Consider the following 18735-nt stretch of genomic DNA (forward strand, 5'->3'; position numbering starts at 1 on the left):
CGCTCTGCCCCCGCGCCTCCCGCCCGCCGCCGGAAGCGGAAGCGGCCGCGCCGCGTGCGTCGGGCAGAGGCCGCGGCTCCTCCGGCAGCCGCCCGGTCCCCGCCGCAGCGCCCGGCCCCGGCCCGGTCATGGCTGTCCGCGCCAGCTTCGAGAACAACAACGAGCTGGGCTGCTTCGCCAAGCTCACCAACGCCTACTGCCTTGTGGCCATCGGCGGCTCCGAGAACTTCTACAGGTGAGGGAGCCCCGAGGGCCGGGCCCGGCCCGGCCGCCGCCTCGGCGGGCCCCGCGGCACTGCCCTGACGGCGCTTTCTTCTTGCAGCGTCTTCGAGGGGGAGCTTTTCGGGACCATCCCGGTGGTGCACGCCTCCATCGCCGGCTGCCGCATCATCGGCAGGATGTGTGTGGGTAGGTGATCCCTTCGGCCCGATCTCTGGCCCGGCTGAGGCCTCGGGGCCAGAACAACCCTGGAGGGGCTCGGGTTAAAACAGGGAGACAGTCCCGTGTTCTGTTGGTGCTCCCTGTGACATACTGTGGGTTGGACTGTCGGGGAGCCCAACGGGCAGCACTCCTCATCCTCAGAGCTTTTATTTTAATGCTTCAAGTGTGCGAAGAGAAGTAAAAAGGGAAAAGCTAAAACTCGCCCAGTAACCGAGAGCTAGGATGGTGGGGAGTGTTTGCCTCTCGGGGCTTGAAGGTTGGCTAAACACACGTGTAAGTCTGTTTTCTGGGAAACGGGGAGAAGTTTTGGTTTTCTTAATGTTGTTGGTTCAGTGTCAGCTCTGGAGGGGCAGAGCCCGGGGAGGGGGAGAGGCATTAGTAAATGTGGAAGTCAAAGTCTGTCACCTGTCTGGCCAGTGAGACCCTATCCAGTCAGACAAACTTCTTGTTTGAGTTTTGTTCCTGTGAAAAGAAGGCCTTTGTCCATCCCATCTTACTGCTTTGCCACAGCGAAGTAATACAAACAGACAATGTCTGTACCTTCTGTGCGGCAGCTGCATGTCCAGGGGGAGGTTCCCAGTCAAAGTGTGTCATTGAAGACCTTGGACTTCCTAAAAGGACTGGGTCTAAAAGAGGAGTGGTTAAAGACAGTGCAGCTCACCCATTTGTGCTCTGAGATAAGTCTGTGAATCATCCTGGTTTTCCCTTATCTGTGGCGCTGTTGTTTTTAAATGGTGACATTGTGTGTTTTGGGCTGAATTCTGGGCCTGGGAGGAGTCGATGGGGCAAGGCAATTCCAGCCATTACCTGAACATCAGGAAAGCAGGAAGCCCAGTGGAAATGTTCTTCTTTATTTTTGGTTATTTTAGGGAACAGACACGGACTGTTGGTCCCAAGCAGTACAACAGACCAAGAGCTTCAACATATCCGCAACAGTCTTCCAGATTCCGTGCGGATTCAGCGAGTAGAAGAGCGTCTCTCAGCACTGGGCAACGTCACTACCTGCAATGACTACGTAGCTCTCGTTCATCCAGACCTTGACAGGGTACATGACTCTGTGACGCTTTTAAACTCGTAGTCGGTGTGTGTGAAGGGACTGCCAAGCTGCAGTTCGGGTTTGTGGCTGCTGAGGGTTGCTGTGTGTGGCGTGGGGATCAGGAGGCCCATGCTGACAGCTGAGCTCATGTCACATCGGAGGCCGTGCGGCCTCATGTTTCTTTTCTTCCCAAGAGAGAAGTCCCCAGGTTGGATTTTGGACTTCTGACTTGGTTTCGGTTGATCTGCCTCTCTACCTGTGTTTACTTGTGGGTGTGGACCCTGCCCCAAGTTATGGCACGTGCCCTCGTGTTGGGCGTGCTGAGGTGAATGCCCTTTGCAGAAGGGCAGGAGCGGGATGTGGAGGTGTGCTGTCAGGTGCAATTTTCTTTGCGTGGGTAAAATTGAGTGAATGAAAGAGAGTGTGCATGTGTGAGATTAAAAGAGCATAAAGAAGAGTTCAGTCAGGGCTACAGTGGTTACAAGCTACGGCTGAGCTAGCTGAAATTTGTAATAGCTGAAGGAGGCCATGGATGTGATGGTATGTACAGAGGAGTGAAACAAAAGTGGAAGGTTCTTGAAGCTTAAAATAAGGGCAGAGGAGGCGAAGTTGCTGCTGCTTTATATTTGAGAACTGGTATCTCAGTAGCTATAGAGAGAGGTGTGTTGTGTGGCTACAGGCAGCAAAGGTCCCTACAGGGTTTGCGTTCAGTTTGTGCTAAAGGTGGTGAAGAAACGGGCCTTGGTGTTAGGAGTGCACAGGAAAAAAGAAAAGGGGGGGGGGGCTGTGGGGAAGGCAATGGTCTTTGCAGCACACTGTGTTTTAAATAAGTGTTAAAAGTAAGGTGAGATGGCCAGAGAAGGAGAAATCAAAATAATTCCCAGTGAAAACCTGGAGGGGAAGGAAGTTCTTGGTTATACAGAAGGAAGAGACAATTTTGTCCCAGTGGTCTGGAACAAAAGAGGACTCGCAGGGGATGCCCAGAGGACGGGTATTGACACAATTGCCGTCCTGCCGGCATCCTCCAGAAGGGGAAGAGCCTTTCCTAGTGAAGGCGTGGTGGTGTGTTTCCTTACAGTGGCCCAGCCCAGTATGCACAGGTAACTGGAACTGCCTGGAGCGCAGAGGCTGAGTTTTGGGTCGAGCAGGCGCGGGCAGGCTTGCCGAGGGAGGGGTCCCAGGATCCTGCAGGAGTAGCTTGACTTCACGTCCTGTGACACGGTTTTGCTGAGGGCTTTATTCTCTCTTCCTGTGCGCAGGAGACGGAAGAGATCCTGGCGGATGTGCTGAAGGTCGAAGTGTTCAGACAGACAGTAGCAGACCAGGTGCTGGTAGGAAGTTACTGTGTTTTTAGTAACCAAGGAGGAATCGTGCACCCCAAAACATCGATTGACGATCAGGATGAGCTGTCTTCGTTGCTCCAGGTCCCACTTGTGGTAAGGCATTTTTGGGTTTGTGGCTTCTCTTGCCGCTCCCTTCCAACCCAGTTCTCAGTTTTAATGTTTCTGCATCTCGTGGGCTCCCAGATGGTTTTCTCTGCGGAGCTGTACCATGTGGGAGATGAGGAGAAAACTTGAACAGGGCAGGTCTCGTGAGACATTTTCCCTCTTTTCTGAGTCTGAATAAGCTGCTGGACATCTTTAGTTTGCTTCCGAAACATTGACCAGCGGGGATTGTGCAAGTTGTGCTGATCGATTCAGACAGGCCGTGGTTTGGCCAAAGGTGGTCTTTAAAAAAATAAAAGTAATAAAAATTAAGTAATAAAATCCTGTGGCTGCCCAATGGGATTTGGAAATTTCACAACTGCTGCGTCTTCGTGCTTTCGACTTGTTCGGTCTTGCTTCATGAATGTCACCCAGCTTTCTCTCCAGGGATGGAAGGCTGTCTGTTAATCCTTTTGTCTGAAATCTTTATAACTTTGCGGTTGGCAGGAGCTTTTCTCTTTTCAGGAGCGTGAGCTGAGGCCTCCACTAAAGACTTGCCATAAGGATGGGTAACGACATGCTGTCGTCTGCCCTGCTGACTCTCGTCGCTTTGTCCTTGCCAGGCCGGCACGGTGAATCGCGGCAGCGAGGTCATTGCAGCGGGCATGGTGGTCAATGACTGGTGTGCCTTCTGCGGGCTGGACACCACCAGCACGGAGCTCTCTGTCATCGAGAGTATCTTCAGGCTGAATGAAGCTCAGCCAAGCACCATTGCTACCAACATGAGAGATTCCTTGGTTGACAGGTAAGGAGGATCCAGGTCTGTGTATAATCATGACCAAAACAGGCAAGATGTTACTATACAACTTGCTGGTTTCACAATTGTTTTATCTTTTTTTTAAAAAAAAAATATTTGTTTGTTTTATTTTTTTACTTCCTCCTTCCTTTTGTTGGGCTGCTGACAACCACCACCCTGTTGCAGAAGGGTTTATTTCCTTGTAGCTGGCAAGCCTGCTTAGTCCTGTATGGAAAGTGTCAGGGTTTTGTTGCAATTCTAATACTTCTTGTGAGAAATAGTGTCCATTTCAACTTGCAGCTACTTTTTTTTTTATAGCTGTTGAGTGCTTAGCTGTGGCACAAACGGATTGTTTTAAACAGATCTTGGTTTAAAAGTCAAAATGCCAGTGACTTTGTGTGACGTCTTGGCTTTTGATTGTTGTAACCCATAAAATTATTATCTCAAATGCCTGCTACAGCCATTTCTGGAGCCAAAGACTTTGGAGCTTGTCTGCTGCTGCCTTCAATCTTTTTTTAATTGAAGCCTGCTGCCTTAATTTTTTTTTTAAGCCATTTTGTCAAAGGTTTTGTCCAAGTTACCTTTCAATGGGAGGCAGGTTTTCTTGTTTCCTGCCTGGAATGGTTTAGGCACACATCTAGGTGAGCGTCCTATGCGACCTTCCTTGGGCTTTCATCTGACTGCAGCTCCCACGATTGGTGCCGTGGTGCTCGGGACGTGCTCTCGAGTTACCCAGGCCCTCGTAGCTTAGTGGCTGAGTTCTCGGGTTATTGTGGGGATGGTTTATGGTAAGGAAGGAATACGGAATTCCTGGAATGAAGAGCCCTTTGAAGGAGTTCTTTGCTGCCCCTTTGCAGTTCCTGCGTAAAGGCTTGATGTCTGTCTAACAGAGCCATACCTGAACTGGCGCTGAGCTTTGCCGGCTGCCTCGACCAGGCTGAGTGTACGTTTTGCCTTTGCCAGCTTGACGAGTCAGTGCTTGGGCTGGCCGGTAGCAGCCACTGGGTCTGCTTCCCTCTTTTCACAGGCCCTTATGTTCTGGGAAGGGAAATTGCTGCTGGGCCTTTGTCATTGGAGGCTGAGAACTGACTGTGCTGGTGTTTTGAAATGCCTTCTGCGCTCCCTGGCACTTGTCTGCTAAATCTCTTCCCTGTTTTGTCTTTTTAGCTTGACATGAGCAGTGTGGGTTCCTGCTTTCCAGAAAGCTCCTGAGGAGTGAAATGTCAAGCTGCACTTTGGATTACAGACATCCAGACCTGGTGGTGTTTCTGCAGGCCCAGCCCAAGGAAGAGGCTCCAAAGCCAACTGTTTGTAGTGTTTTGTAAACTATGTACTATTACAAAAGCTGACAAATAACATACATAAGTTACAAATAAGGAATGCTCATTATCCCCTTGCTGACAGTTTCCAGTCCTTCAGCTGTGCTTTTTCATCCTGTGATGCTGACTGAGCCTCTCAAACTAGCCCACAGTATTTACTCTTGTGGCTCTTGGATATTGATCACTAGAGGTTATTTTGCATTAACTGATGCATCATTGTTCTGCTGCACAGCAGCCTGTTTCAGCAGGTGCATGGCACTGCCCTTTCTTTCCACGCTTTTGTTAAAGGGTGGTGTTTCTGTTGTAGGTAGACTTCAGAGCTGCTTGTATGTTCAGTACCAAAAATATAGTAGTTTACTTGCCACAAAATAATTCAGAAGCCGTCACTTGCCCTGGCTTCAGCTCCTCCCACGGGGCCGATTCTGACATGATGAGCTCTGAGTACAACTGGAGTTCCTCAGAGTCAATCCAGGGGCTTCTGACAGCAGCGATGCGTGGCTGCCTCCGCAGCAGTTGATCTGTTGCCTGCAGGTGCCTGGTGGCGTGGGTGCTGCTTCTGAGGCATCTGCAAGAGACAGCCTAGAAAAGCATGCTGTTGCCAGGGGGGTTGAGTTTGGCCTTGTGGAAGTGGGAAACTCGTAGAAATCAGCAACTCAAAGAAGATTTAAACCACCTCAAATTGATTTATCTTGGGGTCAGAGGTTAAGTAACACGGTTCTGACCAGTTACTCCAGTCAGTCCATATTGTCACCCTCCAAGTAACTGAGGCTGCTTTTCTTCTGCTTGCCCGTTAAAGGTGTACTGAAGGCATAGAAATGCCTCCACTGCCCATCCTAAGGAAGCTCCTCGCTTGCTTCCGCGCAGGTGCGTCACTCAGCGGGGTTCTCTTGAGGGGCGCTGTCCTGAAGGCAGTGTGGACAGAGCTCTTTTTTGGCCCTGGTGCTTCAGGCTTTGTAGAAAATCAAGTCAACTTCCTTTTTTTTTTTTTTCTGTCTGGGTGTTTTGGGAATGTTTCATGGGTCTGTGTTGATTAAAGGTTGCTCCTTAAACTTTTTTAAATAAAGATTGGTGTAGGATCTGTGATCACAGCAGTCCTGCTGTCTGGTCTGGTAACCGAGCCAGGGGCTGCCATTTCCAGACAGCTCTCCTCATTCTGCCATTGGGGACGCCTGTGAGCAGCTCGTAGCTCCTTTCTGCTGTGGCTAACAGGTTTCGGTGTTTATGGCGCCTTTGATACAGTGGGCTGCCTTTCTTGGCACTGACTCCAGGTCTCCTCCTCTTGGCATGTCTCTTGAGAGTGAGAAGCTGCTTTCCTTTGGCCACCTCACAGGGAAAGTGAGGGAAATTTCCCTCTGCAACTTCTGTAACTCGTTTTTTTTCATTCCAGTCGATAGGAAGGAATCCTGGTTTGTATCTGTGACCTTGACGTGTGTCATGCGTTAAAAATTGCTTAGAGGCAAACAAGAAAAACAATCCAGTCTGTGTGATCCAGATCCTTAAACAGGAGAGACACTGGTGCAGCGCTGGGGGTTGTGATATGCCAGAGAGGATCAGAGACAGCACAACAGGGGATTGTTCACTCTGCTCTGTGACCACTTACAAAAGTTGCACTGAAGCTTGGGAGCTGGAAGGTGGCAAACGTGCTACCCGTTCCGAACAGGGGTTTGTGGGAATTCTGAACGAGCAAGAGGGACCTATGTACAAGGAAAACAGAAGCTATAATAGAGAATGGGGTTAGGAGAAACATGGATACATGATACCATGAGGTAAACTTGGTGTTTAATGGCAAGTCATGTCTGACAAGACCTGTGTAGTTCTTTAAAGGAGTCCACAGGGATATGGAGAAGGTCTGTTGTAATACTCCCATTTCTAAAAGGCATTTGACAGGTTTTTGTGCCAAAGGCTTTTAAGGACCCTGGGTGAGTGATCCCATGGAATGAGAGGGAAGCCCTTCTACATGCTTGAGCATGGGGGAAAAAGTCAGAGTAAAAGGTTAGATTTCCCAGGAGTTTCACAGGGAGCTCCACTGGGAGCCACGATGTTCAGCATTACTGTGTCCTCCGCAGGAAAGGCAGTGGATTAGTGCGGGGAGTTTCCCCATGTGGACTTACTCCGACTAGTAAGGATGAGGACTGAGTGATGGGTTGATAGAAAGGTAAGTTCAGTGCAGCTGAACACAAAGTGAAGCACGCTGTGGTTCAGAATCCAAACTCCACATCTGTAGTGATGAACTCTGAGCAGCACAAGAGCAAGTTCTTGGCCTGAGGGTGCGTATTTGAACATGCTCAGTCCTCAGTTACAGTCAAAAAAGCAAACAGTGAATGTGACAGGATGGAGAAGAGTTTGTCCAGAGGTTTTAAGGGAGGAACGAATGTCTCACAACTCAGCACAAGACAGACATGGACCTACTCGAGTGGGTCCAGAGGAGGGTCATGAAGATGCTCAGGGGGCTGGAGCAGCTCCCCTGTGAGGACAGGCTGGGAGAGCTGGGGTTGTTCAGCCTGGAGCAGAGAAGGCTCCGGGGAGACCTTACAGCGGCCTCTCAGGGCTGAAACGTGGCTGCAGGAGAGGTGGGGAGGGACTCTTGATCAGGGAGGGGAGTGATAGGACAAGGGGTAACGGTTTTAAACTGAAGGATTGCAGATTTACATCAGATATTAGGAAGAAGTTTTTTTACAATGAGGGTGGTGAGACACAGGCACAGGCTGCCCAGAGCGGTGGTAGAGCCCCCATCCCTGGGAACACTCAAGGTCAGGCTGGACAGGGCTCTGAGCAGCCTGATGTAGCAGGAGATGCCCCTGGCTCATTGCAGGGGGACTGGACTAGATGGCCTGTAAAGGTCCCTTCCAGCCCAAACCATTCCGTGGTTCTAAGGTTCAGTGAGGAAGCCATAGGGTGTATAGCTTTGGCTGCCACAGTGCTTTAATGTCCAAAACCTTTTGTCAGGATCCTTCACAGAGGTTTTTAAAAACCTAGGTCCTCGTGGTGTGACATCCCCTTGAGCTTTAATGACTGATTATAAGTTAGGAACAACTAATCCTCACCTCTCTTCTGACTGCAGTGATTGTGTATCCTAGCACATTTCTAATTTACCTGGGAAAACAACCTGCTTTACTGGTGATGTATTTATTTGAAGTGGTCAAAAACTGAAAGAACAATCCCAAAGTAGACCGTTGAGTGCAGTATCGTGTACGTAGTGAGCTGCTTACCAGAGGGGCTGCCACTGCTGCGCTCAGGGTAGACCTGTGCCAGGACTCCCGTCTGGCTGCCCAAACGGCCGGCACTGCAGGGTGGTGTGTCTCACACCAGGAGCAGACCTAGAAGAGCCTCTTGCTTGGGGGCCTGGAGTTGAGTAAGCACTGCTGTCCCCTGCACCCCTGTGGTGGCAATATGTCCTGAGGCTGCATTTCTGGACAGGCACTGGAACGTGGCCACCTGTCCATGCAGACGCTTTGGCCGTGCTGATGGGAGGCAGAGCGAGTCGATACTGCGCCGATCAGGTGCTGTGGTTCTGTAGTGTAATACAGGATCCCAGCAAAGAGCTCAGGCGTGGGAACAGCAAGGAACTATCCCTTCCACAACTACTGATGTTTGTGCCCGGATCCAGGTCACCCCAGGACTGCCCAGGTGCTCATCTTAACAAAAGAGAGATGGTAACAGCGTGAATGGGATTGTACTCGGGGGAAGTGGGTCAACTGCTCCCCTACCTGCCCCAGCCCCACCAGTGACAGCACTGGTAAGTGCAGAGAGCTCTTTCTCAGCCCCTAAACACCTACACAAAAACCTCACACCCCTGGAAAGCTCAAACGTAGTATCTGCACCAGGAGCCAGTTACAAAGCAGCTAGAAAAGGCACCAAACTATTCCTCCAGTTCTCTGAGGCAGCAGTTCTTTGAGGAAGGCTGGATTTTGGCACTGCAGGGCAGGCAGTGTGCCCTACTGCAGCGGGGGGGCCTGGCTCTGCAGCTGTCTTAAGGAAATGGCTCAGCTTGCTGCAGCCCCCGGCACCGCTGCCTGTGACCCGGGCAGGGTTTTGAACAGACCAAAAAGCTCCCTTTGAGCAGGAGGGACAATACAAACAAAACCAGACAGTTCTCTAGGTTGTAATTTTTTTTTTTTTTTTTTTTTTAATGATGGCTGTTGGAAGTTGCTCAAAGGTTTGGGCTGTCACAGGCCCAGAAGAGATGGTAGCGTACAGATGAGGTCGATGTGCCATGTGGCTGTGGCGTTCATAGTGTGCATTCTACCACATATACAGTACACATAGCAACGGACGGAGTAGCGGGGGGGGGGGGAGGTGTCTAATTGGTAGCTCCGATTTTGTTTGGGCCTTTGCACTCCTTCACCCATCATGAGACATTATCACATTTTCTCACTAAGATTCAGTTTTGCATCTACTAGCTTCTCACTTATTTTGTAATATGGTTGTAACATTTTTTGCTTTGTTTAAACACAATAAACAGCTTGGCTATGGAAATCAGTTATGAAGGACAAAATACAGTTTGAGACCACACGTTATGCAGTCCTAGTGGGCTTCACTAGCAGTGTCTATTTGTCTATCCTGCATCACCACAGCAATATTTGAGCACTAGTCAGAAATTCAGAATGCTAACAGTCTTTCTGCTGCTTTCATTCCTCATCGTTGTAATTGGGAATATTTTTAGCATGTCTGTCATCCTCAGATTTTTTTTCATGGCTGACGTGATAGAACTGTGCTTCTACACTAAGTGGGCATCCTGTGCGTTGCACTTCCATTGCACTGAGTAAAATTCAGTTATAGGCAGAGGCTTACGCTAATCACCTGTTCCTTACAGCGAGCGTGCAGAGCAGTTCATGTGCTTACATGAATGGCACTTCTGGACAGGGCTGGACTTCACCGTTACATTGCACTGCAAGAAACTCTTCTTCCTCTCTTATTTAACATGGTAGAGATGTCAGCATCGACCACAAAATGGACTAAGTTTGTGGTTAGGCCATAACATCCTAAACCATTCACAACTGTAAGAGGGATAAGCAGAAGCTACTGTTGTAGAAGAGATTTGTGAGAAGTTGCTAGCCAAAAGTTCAGATATTCACCTAGCCTTTACCTGATTTTGATGTCTGCCAGATGTGGCTAGTGATGAACTCGTTCTGCTGGGTGGCGTGCTTCCTTTGGTGCTTGCCAAGTATTTGCCTGTGAAGAAGCGAGCAAAAAAACAAATTTCAAAGGCATACAATGTTTGTAACATCTACAGGGACTGGATTTAGTTTTATAAACAGGCCTAATTCTTACTGTATCTTGACTATTTCAGCAAAATATAATGACGATCTCACTCCAAACAAACATTTCCACTCTCCTGAAACCCAACATACAAATTCCACAATCTAGTTACACATGCCACATAACAACAATTCATCTTTTCCCAGCATCTTAACGGGCAGAGTGCAGTCTACGTCTATACATATTTTTCAGTATATCGGTAACTGTTGGTTCATTGTTTCTTGCTGATGGGAGCTTAAAACAACATCGTATGACATTTAAATATTTCTTTCATGAATGGCTCCCCAAACAAAAACATGTATTCCCATGGTTGGTTTTTTTAGACTCAATTACTTTGTCTTCAGATTGTCCCAATCTAGGGATTGATGTTGCCATTATGGTGTCTGGTTTGGTGCTTCTCGAGCTTCTGCTCTGCACTCAGGTACCTCTGTGAGTGCTTAGTGGTTCCTCATGCACTGTGCTGAGTGGCAGCATTGATTAGTTATGAATGTACAAAACATCTGACCAGCAGGTATTGGAAAATTGTATCCAGGTAATTCCCTGGATTTTGTAATAAACTAAGAAGATCTTTTAGAATGGTTCAGCATCAGAATGTCTTCTGCTTACGATACTGAATTGTTCCTGTTCATAGATTTCATTATCTTAATTCAGTTATGAGACAGCTATTAAAAAAATGGTTCTGTTCAGAGGTGGTTTAGCTACACTGGAGAATGCTGGGTTTAACAGGGAGCACTGGTGCAGGGAACTGAAGGAAGTTTCCCAGGTCAGTTGAAACCTGTCTTGAAGACTCTGATGTTAGCAGAGTGAGCCTGTGGAGGATGGCACACCAAGACTGAAACGTGACTGAGGCAGTTAGAAGGAAAGAGGCTCCACACTGCAAGGCTGCCTGTATTTTTTTCCAGTTTTCCTGCTTCTTTCAGTCCCAGGCTGTCCAAAACTTGTAGGTCACTGAAGTAGTTTTGTTTGGTAGGCTTCTGAATGCTTTTTTTTTCTTTTTTTTTTTTTTTTTTTTTGTGTGTCCATAGTCCTCATCAGATCAATGAGTTGCAATGTGCAGCGGGCTGTGTCATACCCATTCCTGGACAGGTCTTTTGTAATACACAACATTTTGCTGCACCTCTTTGTTTTTAAACTGGAAGATCGTGTATACCAAGACAAGGATACACAGAGACAAAATGCAAGGGATCACAACTGCGATTGCATTTACAGTGCTAGGCACATCGTTTATTGTCACCATAATATCCACATCATCGTGGGGGAGGCGCCTGTCTTTGCTTCGTTCAACATCCTTCTGGTTACAGCCCATCCAGTCTTTGAGGATTGACCTGGGGTAGCCTGGCTCCACGCTCAGCCTCTGGTTATCGAACTTCCAGTACTCCTTCCCTTTGTAAAAGTAGGTATAGACTAGGAGACAAAACAGAGAGCATTTCTCACCACACCATTTCCAACTTGATAATCTGTGCTTGTGTGAGGCTGTGCAGAGAGCCTGAAAGGCTGGAGGTGGTAGCTGCCTGGGCCAGTAAGACACATTCATCCAGGGCATCCCAAAACCATTGAAAAGTGAAGGTGGTTTTGGAGCGAGGATTTAAAGGAGAAGCTGTAACCCTGGCTTGTGGTGCAATGTTACCCACAGAGCACCATTCCCCTTGGCCAAGACAAGTGGTGAATAAAAATAAAAACTAGCTAAAGTAAGTGTTCTGCAGTGAGTTATTTGTTACTAAAGCACCTGTAAATATGTGCTCATCATTACCAAGCAATTAACGTAATCTGCAGAATGACAGCGTGTGCCTGGGTGAGATAGTGTTTGGAAGAATACTTAAGATTTCTGTTCACCCAGCCTGAGGGAGCAGATGCTGAATGAGTCCTTTCGGCCATAGAATCCAGAAGATTCGGCCTTTGCAAGAAGCAGTCTTGTTCTGCTGCTAATAAAAGGCTGAAGATTTATGCTACATGTTGTCTGAAGAACCCCTCATCTCCCCAGATCATTCCTTTTCTAATCACTCTCAAGTGATTAGGAAAAAAAAAAAAAAGGAGAAAAGGAGGAGGAGGGAACACTGGTGAAAGCAAGTCTCCTGCAGCTGTCCTCCAGCTCGGCTGCCTCTCGCTGCAGTCCTCCAGTCTAGCCCAGCCCTACAGCCCTCAGTTCACACTGCACACCCAAATTTAAACACAGCCTCAAGGGCACAAGCCCCTTCTGTTAGTTCTTTCCCCAACTGGAAGAATCAGAAGAAATCTTCAAATTGGAGAAAGAAATGTGTCAGAAGGAGCCTCTGGAGGTCCAACCCCCTGCTCGGGGCATGGCTAACTTCAAAGTACATCAGGCAGGTTGGAGCCTGTCACACAGTGACCAAGCTAGCTACAGGTAAGAAACTAGGAGAAAAATGTAAGTTACAGCATCCTCGCAATCAGGGCCCAGGAAAACTCGGGTAGGGGCTGTTGTGGCAGCATAACCACAAAAAGTCCCCTTCCCATCCCCCATGGGAGCTGGCGTTATGATATCGTGTTTTAGCAGCTGAGGCGGTACATGGGTTGGGATGGGGGTCAGGAGGGATCTCAGACTGCCAGTGCTCACAGGTACCAGTGTGACCCTTCTGAGACTTGATTGGTACCGCAGGAAATACTGGGAACACCCCACATGCAACAACCCAACTCCCAAGGCAGACAAGCTATCACCGATCTAAAAGGCACAATGACTGCAGATACATACAGCCTTCCTTGCTGATAAAAGCTCCCTGTGGAGCCTGAGGGATTCCTCTCCACACGGTGATGGGCTTTGGGTATCCTGGGTCCGTTGCTCTCTTGTCCTCGTTGTACCTCCAGTACCTGTCGCCTTTGAAGAAGTAGGTTTTGCCTACTGGCTCCCAGCGCAGAGCCGTGTCGATGCCTTCCCGGGGCAGACAGCTCCCCAGCTCCACCAGACTGTGTGGGTAGCCTGGTTCTGCTGTCACTTCTTTAAAAACCCAGTATTTATCACCTAGACATGAATGGGGACACAAACAACAAACAGATTTGCGTCGTTAGCAGTTGAATCAATATAAACGTAAAATAGCCACAATGAACAACAACATGTTGAGAACTTCCAGGCTAAACTGTATGATGAGAAAAAGCTGCTCCTCCTTTTAATTTTGAACCTGAAACCTCCTGATTTCATTTGCTGCTCCTCAGCTCTTGTTTTGGAACAACCCTTTCCCATTTACCTTCTCTAGGCCAGTCATGATTTCAAAGACTTCTCTCATACCCTGTCTTTGTCATCCCTCATTTGGGCTGAGGAGTTCCTTGCAGGTCAGCCCATACTCTTTGATCACTTCTGTGGCCTTTCTCTGAGCCTTCTCAAGTTTTAATACCATTTATTGAGCTGAGGGGCTGCAGCTGCAGACATAAATTCAGAAGACCAGGTACTGCGGTTTTGTACTGGGACATGCCCATGTTTTCCAGCCACTCTTCCTTGCTTACAACTTGCTCTCAAGTTACAGGAGCCTGTTCAGACACTGTCCCAGTGCAAGGAGCTAACGTGGGTCCCAGCATAAGGCTGGTCATTTTGTCTCTTTAGGAGACAATTGTCCAGAAGTTAGGGCCTCTCCCTATACCTGGAGAGGCCCTAATGCCCTGCCGAAAGGAGACTGATGCTCCCTGGGAAACAGGAGCTATCTCTTGGTATCACATGGAAACCAACTTCCACCGATCAATATTAGCTTTATACAGAGAACGTCCTGGCAGGGCCAGACCACACTAAGCTACATTTTAAGGATTAGTGGCTGCCTGAAGTGTCCCCTTGGAAAAGGACAAGGATGCAGTGTACCTATTTTCACCACCTTCACGCCATAAAAGAAGAGTGTGACGTGAGGCAGGCATGGCAGGCTTGTACTGAAATGTACTGTACCTTTGAAGAAAACGAATTTTCCATCAGACCGCTCGTAGGCTGCATCAATCTTTGCAGGGAGGCCTTTCCAGAACTGCTCGATTTGCATGGGATATCCCTCCTGCACTCGGTTGTTGCGCAGCCGCCAGAACCAGCGATCCTGAGAAAACCAGAAGCGTCTTCAGACTGAGTATTTTTATTTCGCAGTCAAATCAGGCTGGGCATCCAGCATCAAGCATTACTAATCCCTGCCTAGGCCCCGTAACCATAAAAGACAGAAGTCCTGGTTCAGATGACAGCTCCAACCCAGCCCAACACTGTCTCCAGTGAGGGAAGCGCTTCATGGGGAAGACGGCAGGCAAAAGGATGAGAAGTTGATTGCTGGTGCTGCGAAAAAGGGTGGAAAGAAGGAGAGGAAAAAGGAGCAGGGGGAAGCAAGGCCACAGTTATAAGCGTTATGAACTCATTTGTGAGTGACCTCTCCGCGTGTCTTGTCACTGAGGTGTCACACTTGTCCTGGTACAACTGCTGCTCAACTATCAGGCCCCAGGAGAGCCACACGGCCTTAGCACTACCGGGTGACTGTGTGAAGCAAGGAACGGCCAAAGGCACAAAGGAGTAATTAAATATCTCTTTAGAGATGAGATCATTAGTTAAAGCTGCAGCGGATGCTCAGGGATGAGTAAGAGCAGGACAGAGCCTGTGAGACACCTCCCAGATACAACTATTCTCAGTCCTGCCATTTTCTGCAGCTGATGTGGTTTGTCCTTTTAATGACCTTCACTATATCCCTCTCCTCATTCACATCCATCGGGCAAAGTGAAAGTATGGGGTTTTGGGAATGGGACCATAGATTTCCACACTCAAGGCATTCTAACGTGGGTGTTTGAGCAAAGCCTCTCCTTCTTCCCTGGCTGTAGTTTACAGGCAAGGCTGACTCAGACTCCCCAAGAGCTCCGGTGAGGCTGAGTGCTTCCTGAAGCCCAGGGTTCGATGCATGCCATCTCTGGAGGCAACAAGGCTTAATCCCTGGTTAGGTACAGATACTGCTTTCTGGCTTTACAGGTCGCTCCTCTCTGAGCTTGATGGTGTCCACATTCTCTGCCAGAGCATCCTGTTCAAATTTTGGTGCACAGGCTGCCTGGGGATTTTGTGAATCCCACCAGGCACTGTTTCCAAATATTACAGAGCAAATCTCCTTACATTGCCTTCTAATAGTTCTCATTCATCAGCCTGAGAGGAACAGGCCTATTTTCTCCGATATTTCAAATTTCACTACCTTATACTTCTATTAATCTTTTCGAGCAATAAAAGCCAAAGAAAGACTCACGGGTAAGCAGGAATTCTTAGTACCTTGAAAACAAACATTTCTCCTCTAAAGAGAGCCACGGTATTAAAGTTGCCATCACAGATGTTCGGTTTTGTGCCAGGAGGAGATGGCCTGTCACCCAGAGGAGGACTAGGAGGTCGTGGCTGTCTCTCGTGTTTTCTCTCCGAAGTGGAGTGAATTCTGCGAACAGGAAGAGTCGGTAAAGGCCTGGTTGGCTCCAGGGGCTCGACAGGAGGACCTAGAAGTGAAAAGAAAAATGTTTAGCAAAGTAGACTTGGATTTTCTATGCTTCCCTTGTAGGTTTTAAAAGGCAACAGGCTGGATGAATAGCATGGTGAGGAATTTACACACTCCTTACGCAGAGCTCATTCCCTAGAAATGGGGAGCAGAATGAGACGCATCCACACGGGAAAGGTGTCCCAAACCAGATGAGCAATAAGAACTGAAGAACAGCTCGTGTGTTGTTGTAGGTCTTCCCAAGGAGGCTAGAGCTAAAAGGAAGGAGGACCCACACCAATCATGTTCCCAACTGAAATGAAAGGTAATAACCCTTGAATAGAAATGTTTAGTAGACTATAAAACAAAACCAAAAACCTAAGCAAAACCAGAAAATAGTTAGGATGTGAAAAACCAATGCTACAATCTAAGGGGAACTGCAGGGGAATTTAGAAATTAGAAAGCAATTACTTCATGTCTTGGTTTTGGCTCAAACAGTCAATTTTCTTCCTAGTAGCTGGTACAGTGCTGTGTTTTGGATTTAGTACGAGAATAATGTTGATAATACGCAGATGTTTTAGTTGTTGCCACGTAGCACTTATCTGAAGTCAAGGACTTTTCAGTTTCCCACGCTCTGCCAGCGAGAGGTGCACAAGAAGCTGGGAGGGAGCATGGCCAGGACAGCTGCCCCAAACTGGCCAAAGGGATATTCCACACCACAGGACGTCATGCCCACTATATAACTGGGGGGAGCTGGCTGGGGGGCCAGTCGGTGCTCAGGGACTGGCTGGGCATCAGTCAGCAGGTGGTGAGCAACTGCACTGTGCATCACTTGTCCTTTCTTGGGTTTTATTTCTCTCTCTCTCTGCTATATTTGTTATGTTGTTACATTATGTTATGTTATATATCATAATTATTAAACTGTTCTTATCTCAACCTATGAGTTTTACTCTTTTTTTCCCTTCTGATTCCCCTCCCCATCCCACTGCGGGGGCAGCAGTGAGCGAGCGGCTGCGTGGTGCCTAGTTGCCAGCTGGGGTTAAACCACCACCAAGGGCCTTGAACCCACAGCACTGAGATTAAGCGTCCAGGCTCTACCGGCCGAGTGGGCTTTGCACCGTCCCTCCTGCCTAGAAAGGCTGTTAGGGCAGACGGAGCCCAAAGCTCCGTCCCTCTAACATCTCTTTTTCAGCTGGAGTATAGCAGGCCTTGGATCCTTGATATCCCCAACTCCAAAACCCTGGGGGTCGACCTCAGGTCTCCACCGTTGCTTTCTGCCAGAGACTCCAGGTTGGGCCATTCTCCCCGGCTGCGGTGTAGAGCACACTCATAACGTCTTGTCCTGCTCAGAGAGGCCCGAGGGCTACTGCATGAGCAACCTCCTGTTTAATTTGTTCAAAGGCTTGTCGTTGCTTAGGGCTCCAGTCTGCGCTTTCAGAACACTGTGGGAGCTCTGATGAACAGCCGTGACAAGGGACCGTGCTCTCATTCAAAGCTGCCCCCCACAAGCACAGCTCTCCCCTTCAATCCTTACCCAGTTCAGCTTTGGGATCTGCCAAGTGACTTAGACTTGGGGCAGAGGTCTACTTTTTAAACTGACTCTGCCAGAGGATGATTTCATTAACAGTTAGTGATAAAATCTGGACCAAATCTAACTAAGGGAGTCATAGACTCCTTGTTGCTCCTCAGAGAAGGCCACAAGTTAATATGGCAACAAGCAGAAGGGTACTAGAAGCATGAGATTTCGACAAGTTTTATATCTGATGTAATCAAATGGGATTTGATTGTTTATTTGCATGGATTATGGTTTCAGTCTCTTTCTGAACAGTTCTTTTGAAGGGGTTATGTAGAGATCGCAGGACAAGCCTCCACCAGTGGGCAGAATGCGGGCTGACTTTCACGGCTGCTATACCAGTTTCACTGTTGTAGGGTTCACCAGCACTGCTGATGTGCTTCACACCAGCTGGTATTGTGGAACACTTGTACTGGACGAGGCTCATTCTCACTGACTGAAAGAAAGTTACCCTGTTGTGGGTGATTGCCTTGTCCATACCCACAGAAGGGAATTTACAACCAGGATTTAGACATTCATGGAGGCTGCGCACCGGTGGGACTGGAAGAGGACTTTTGCAGATAAACATTTTGAACAATGCTGCCTAAAACGATGGCTAGGTGCCCAAGTCCCCATGTCAACTTAGCTCTTAAATATTACATTTTCAAAGGGTTCCTATAATGAATGAGTGCTTAACACATCCTGGAAGGGTGACTGGGTCAGTGAAACTTATCACAGCTAGTGACAAAGAAGTCACCAGAGAAAGCCATCATATTTGCTACTAAGGTTGTAACGGTAAGAAACTTGTGTGCAGGTTTCACAGATACTATGTTCAGATAGTACCACTTAGATAACATAGTCCAACCTGCTGCAGTACCAGGTCAGAAACCTCCACCTGCGAGTCCTGAAAAGAGCCCAGTGTTTCTGGTGCAGATACAGCACATTTTCCAGATTTCAAGCCACAGAAATTCCTCTATAATGCACAGCAAACTGTCCCAATGATTAAGCCCTGCCAGTGACAAAGTCTGCATCTCACCTATTGTCTGAGTTTGTGCAGCTTTAGATTCAGGGTTTTTTTTCCTCACCTCTAGTGTCTCAACATTTAATCATCTACAGACCTTAATGAGGATGCTTTTTAAATTCTCCTTAATGAGCTAAATAGACCAGTTCTGTCTGTTGCTGAAATGTCTTTTGGTTTTAAGATCTTGAGACTTACTCTTACAGCTCTCTTCTACAGCTTTTCAAATGGATCACTATATTTCTTCAAGGTGACTCGTCCTCATAATGTGGTATTTTGTGCCATATGCAATTATTAGCAACTATTTTTATTTACTTTTATTCCACAACTTTAATAAAAGACATCAAATATTGCTCACAGAAATCCTTTAGATGAGAATTCTCTGTTGATAGTTATTCTTGGAAAGCTGTCTACATGAAATTCTTAGCTGTTCGGTGCCCCGTATCTTAGCAGACCATAGAGTTCTTTTAAATAAAATTCCCAAA

The 18735-nt window shown here is 47.9% G+C and overlaps 2 protein-coding genes across 3 annotated transcripts in view; one reads left to right on the forward strand and one right to left on the reverse strand.

Moving 5' to 3' along the window:
• The first annotated feature begins 117 nt into the window (after nt 1-117).
• Nucleotides 118-5670, forward strand: EIF6 (eukaryotic translation initiation factor 6). Its single transcript, XM_086474724.1, has 6 exons — nt 118-235; nt 323-408; nt 1311-1486; nt 2737-2913; nt 3525-3706; nt 4865-5670. Exons 1-6 carry the CDS (start codon nt 129-131, stop codon nt 4872-4874), a joined length of 738 nt encoding a protein of 245 aa, XP_086330850.1. The 5' UTR covers nt 118-128; the 3' UTR covers nt 4875-5670.
• A 5650-nt stretch (nt 5671-11320) lies between these two features.
• The window catches only part of MMP24 (matrix metallopeptidase 24), a 49236-nt gene continuing 41821 nt past the window's right edge, over nt 11321-18735 (reverse strand). For both annotated transcript variants that reach the window (XM_086474609.1, XM_086474607.1), the window contains 4 exons: nt 15488-15702; nt 14156-14294; nt 12983-13249; nt 11321-11679 (listed from right to left, as the gene is read on the reverse strand). In XM_086474609.1, coding sequence (XP_086330735.1) covers nt 11342-11679; nt 12983-13249; nt 14156-14294; nt 15488-15702 — 959 coding nt within the window. In that variant the 3' untranslated portion in view covers nt 11321-11341. The remainder of the gene's footprint in view (nt 11680-12982; nt 13250-14155; nt 14295-15487; nt 15703-18735) is intronic.

Source organism: Leptosomus discolor, chromosome 17 (assembly GCF_034619465.1).
Source record: "Leptosomus discolor isolate bLepDis1 chromosome 17, bLepDis1.hap2, whole genome shotgun sequence".
NCBI lineage: Eukaryota > Metazoa > Chordata > Aves > Leptosomiformes > Leptosomidae > Leptosomus > Leptosomus discolor.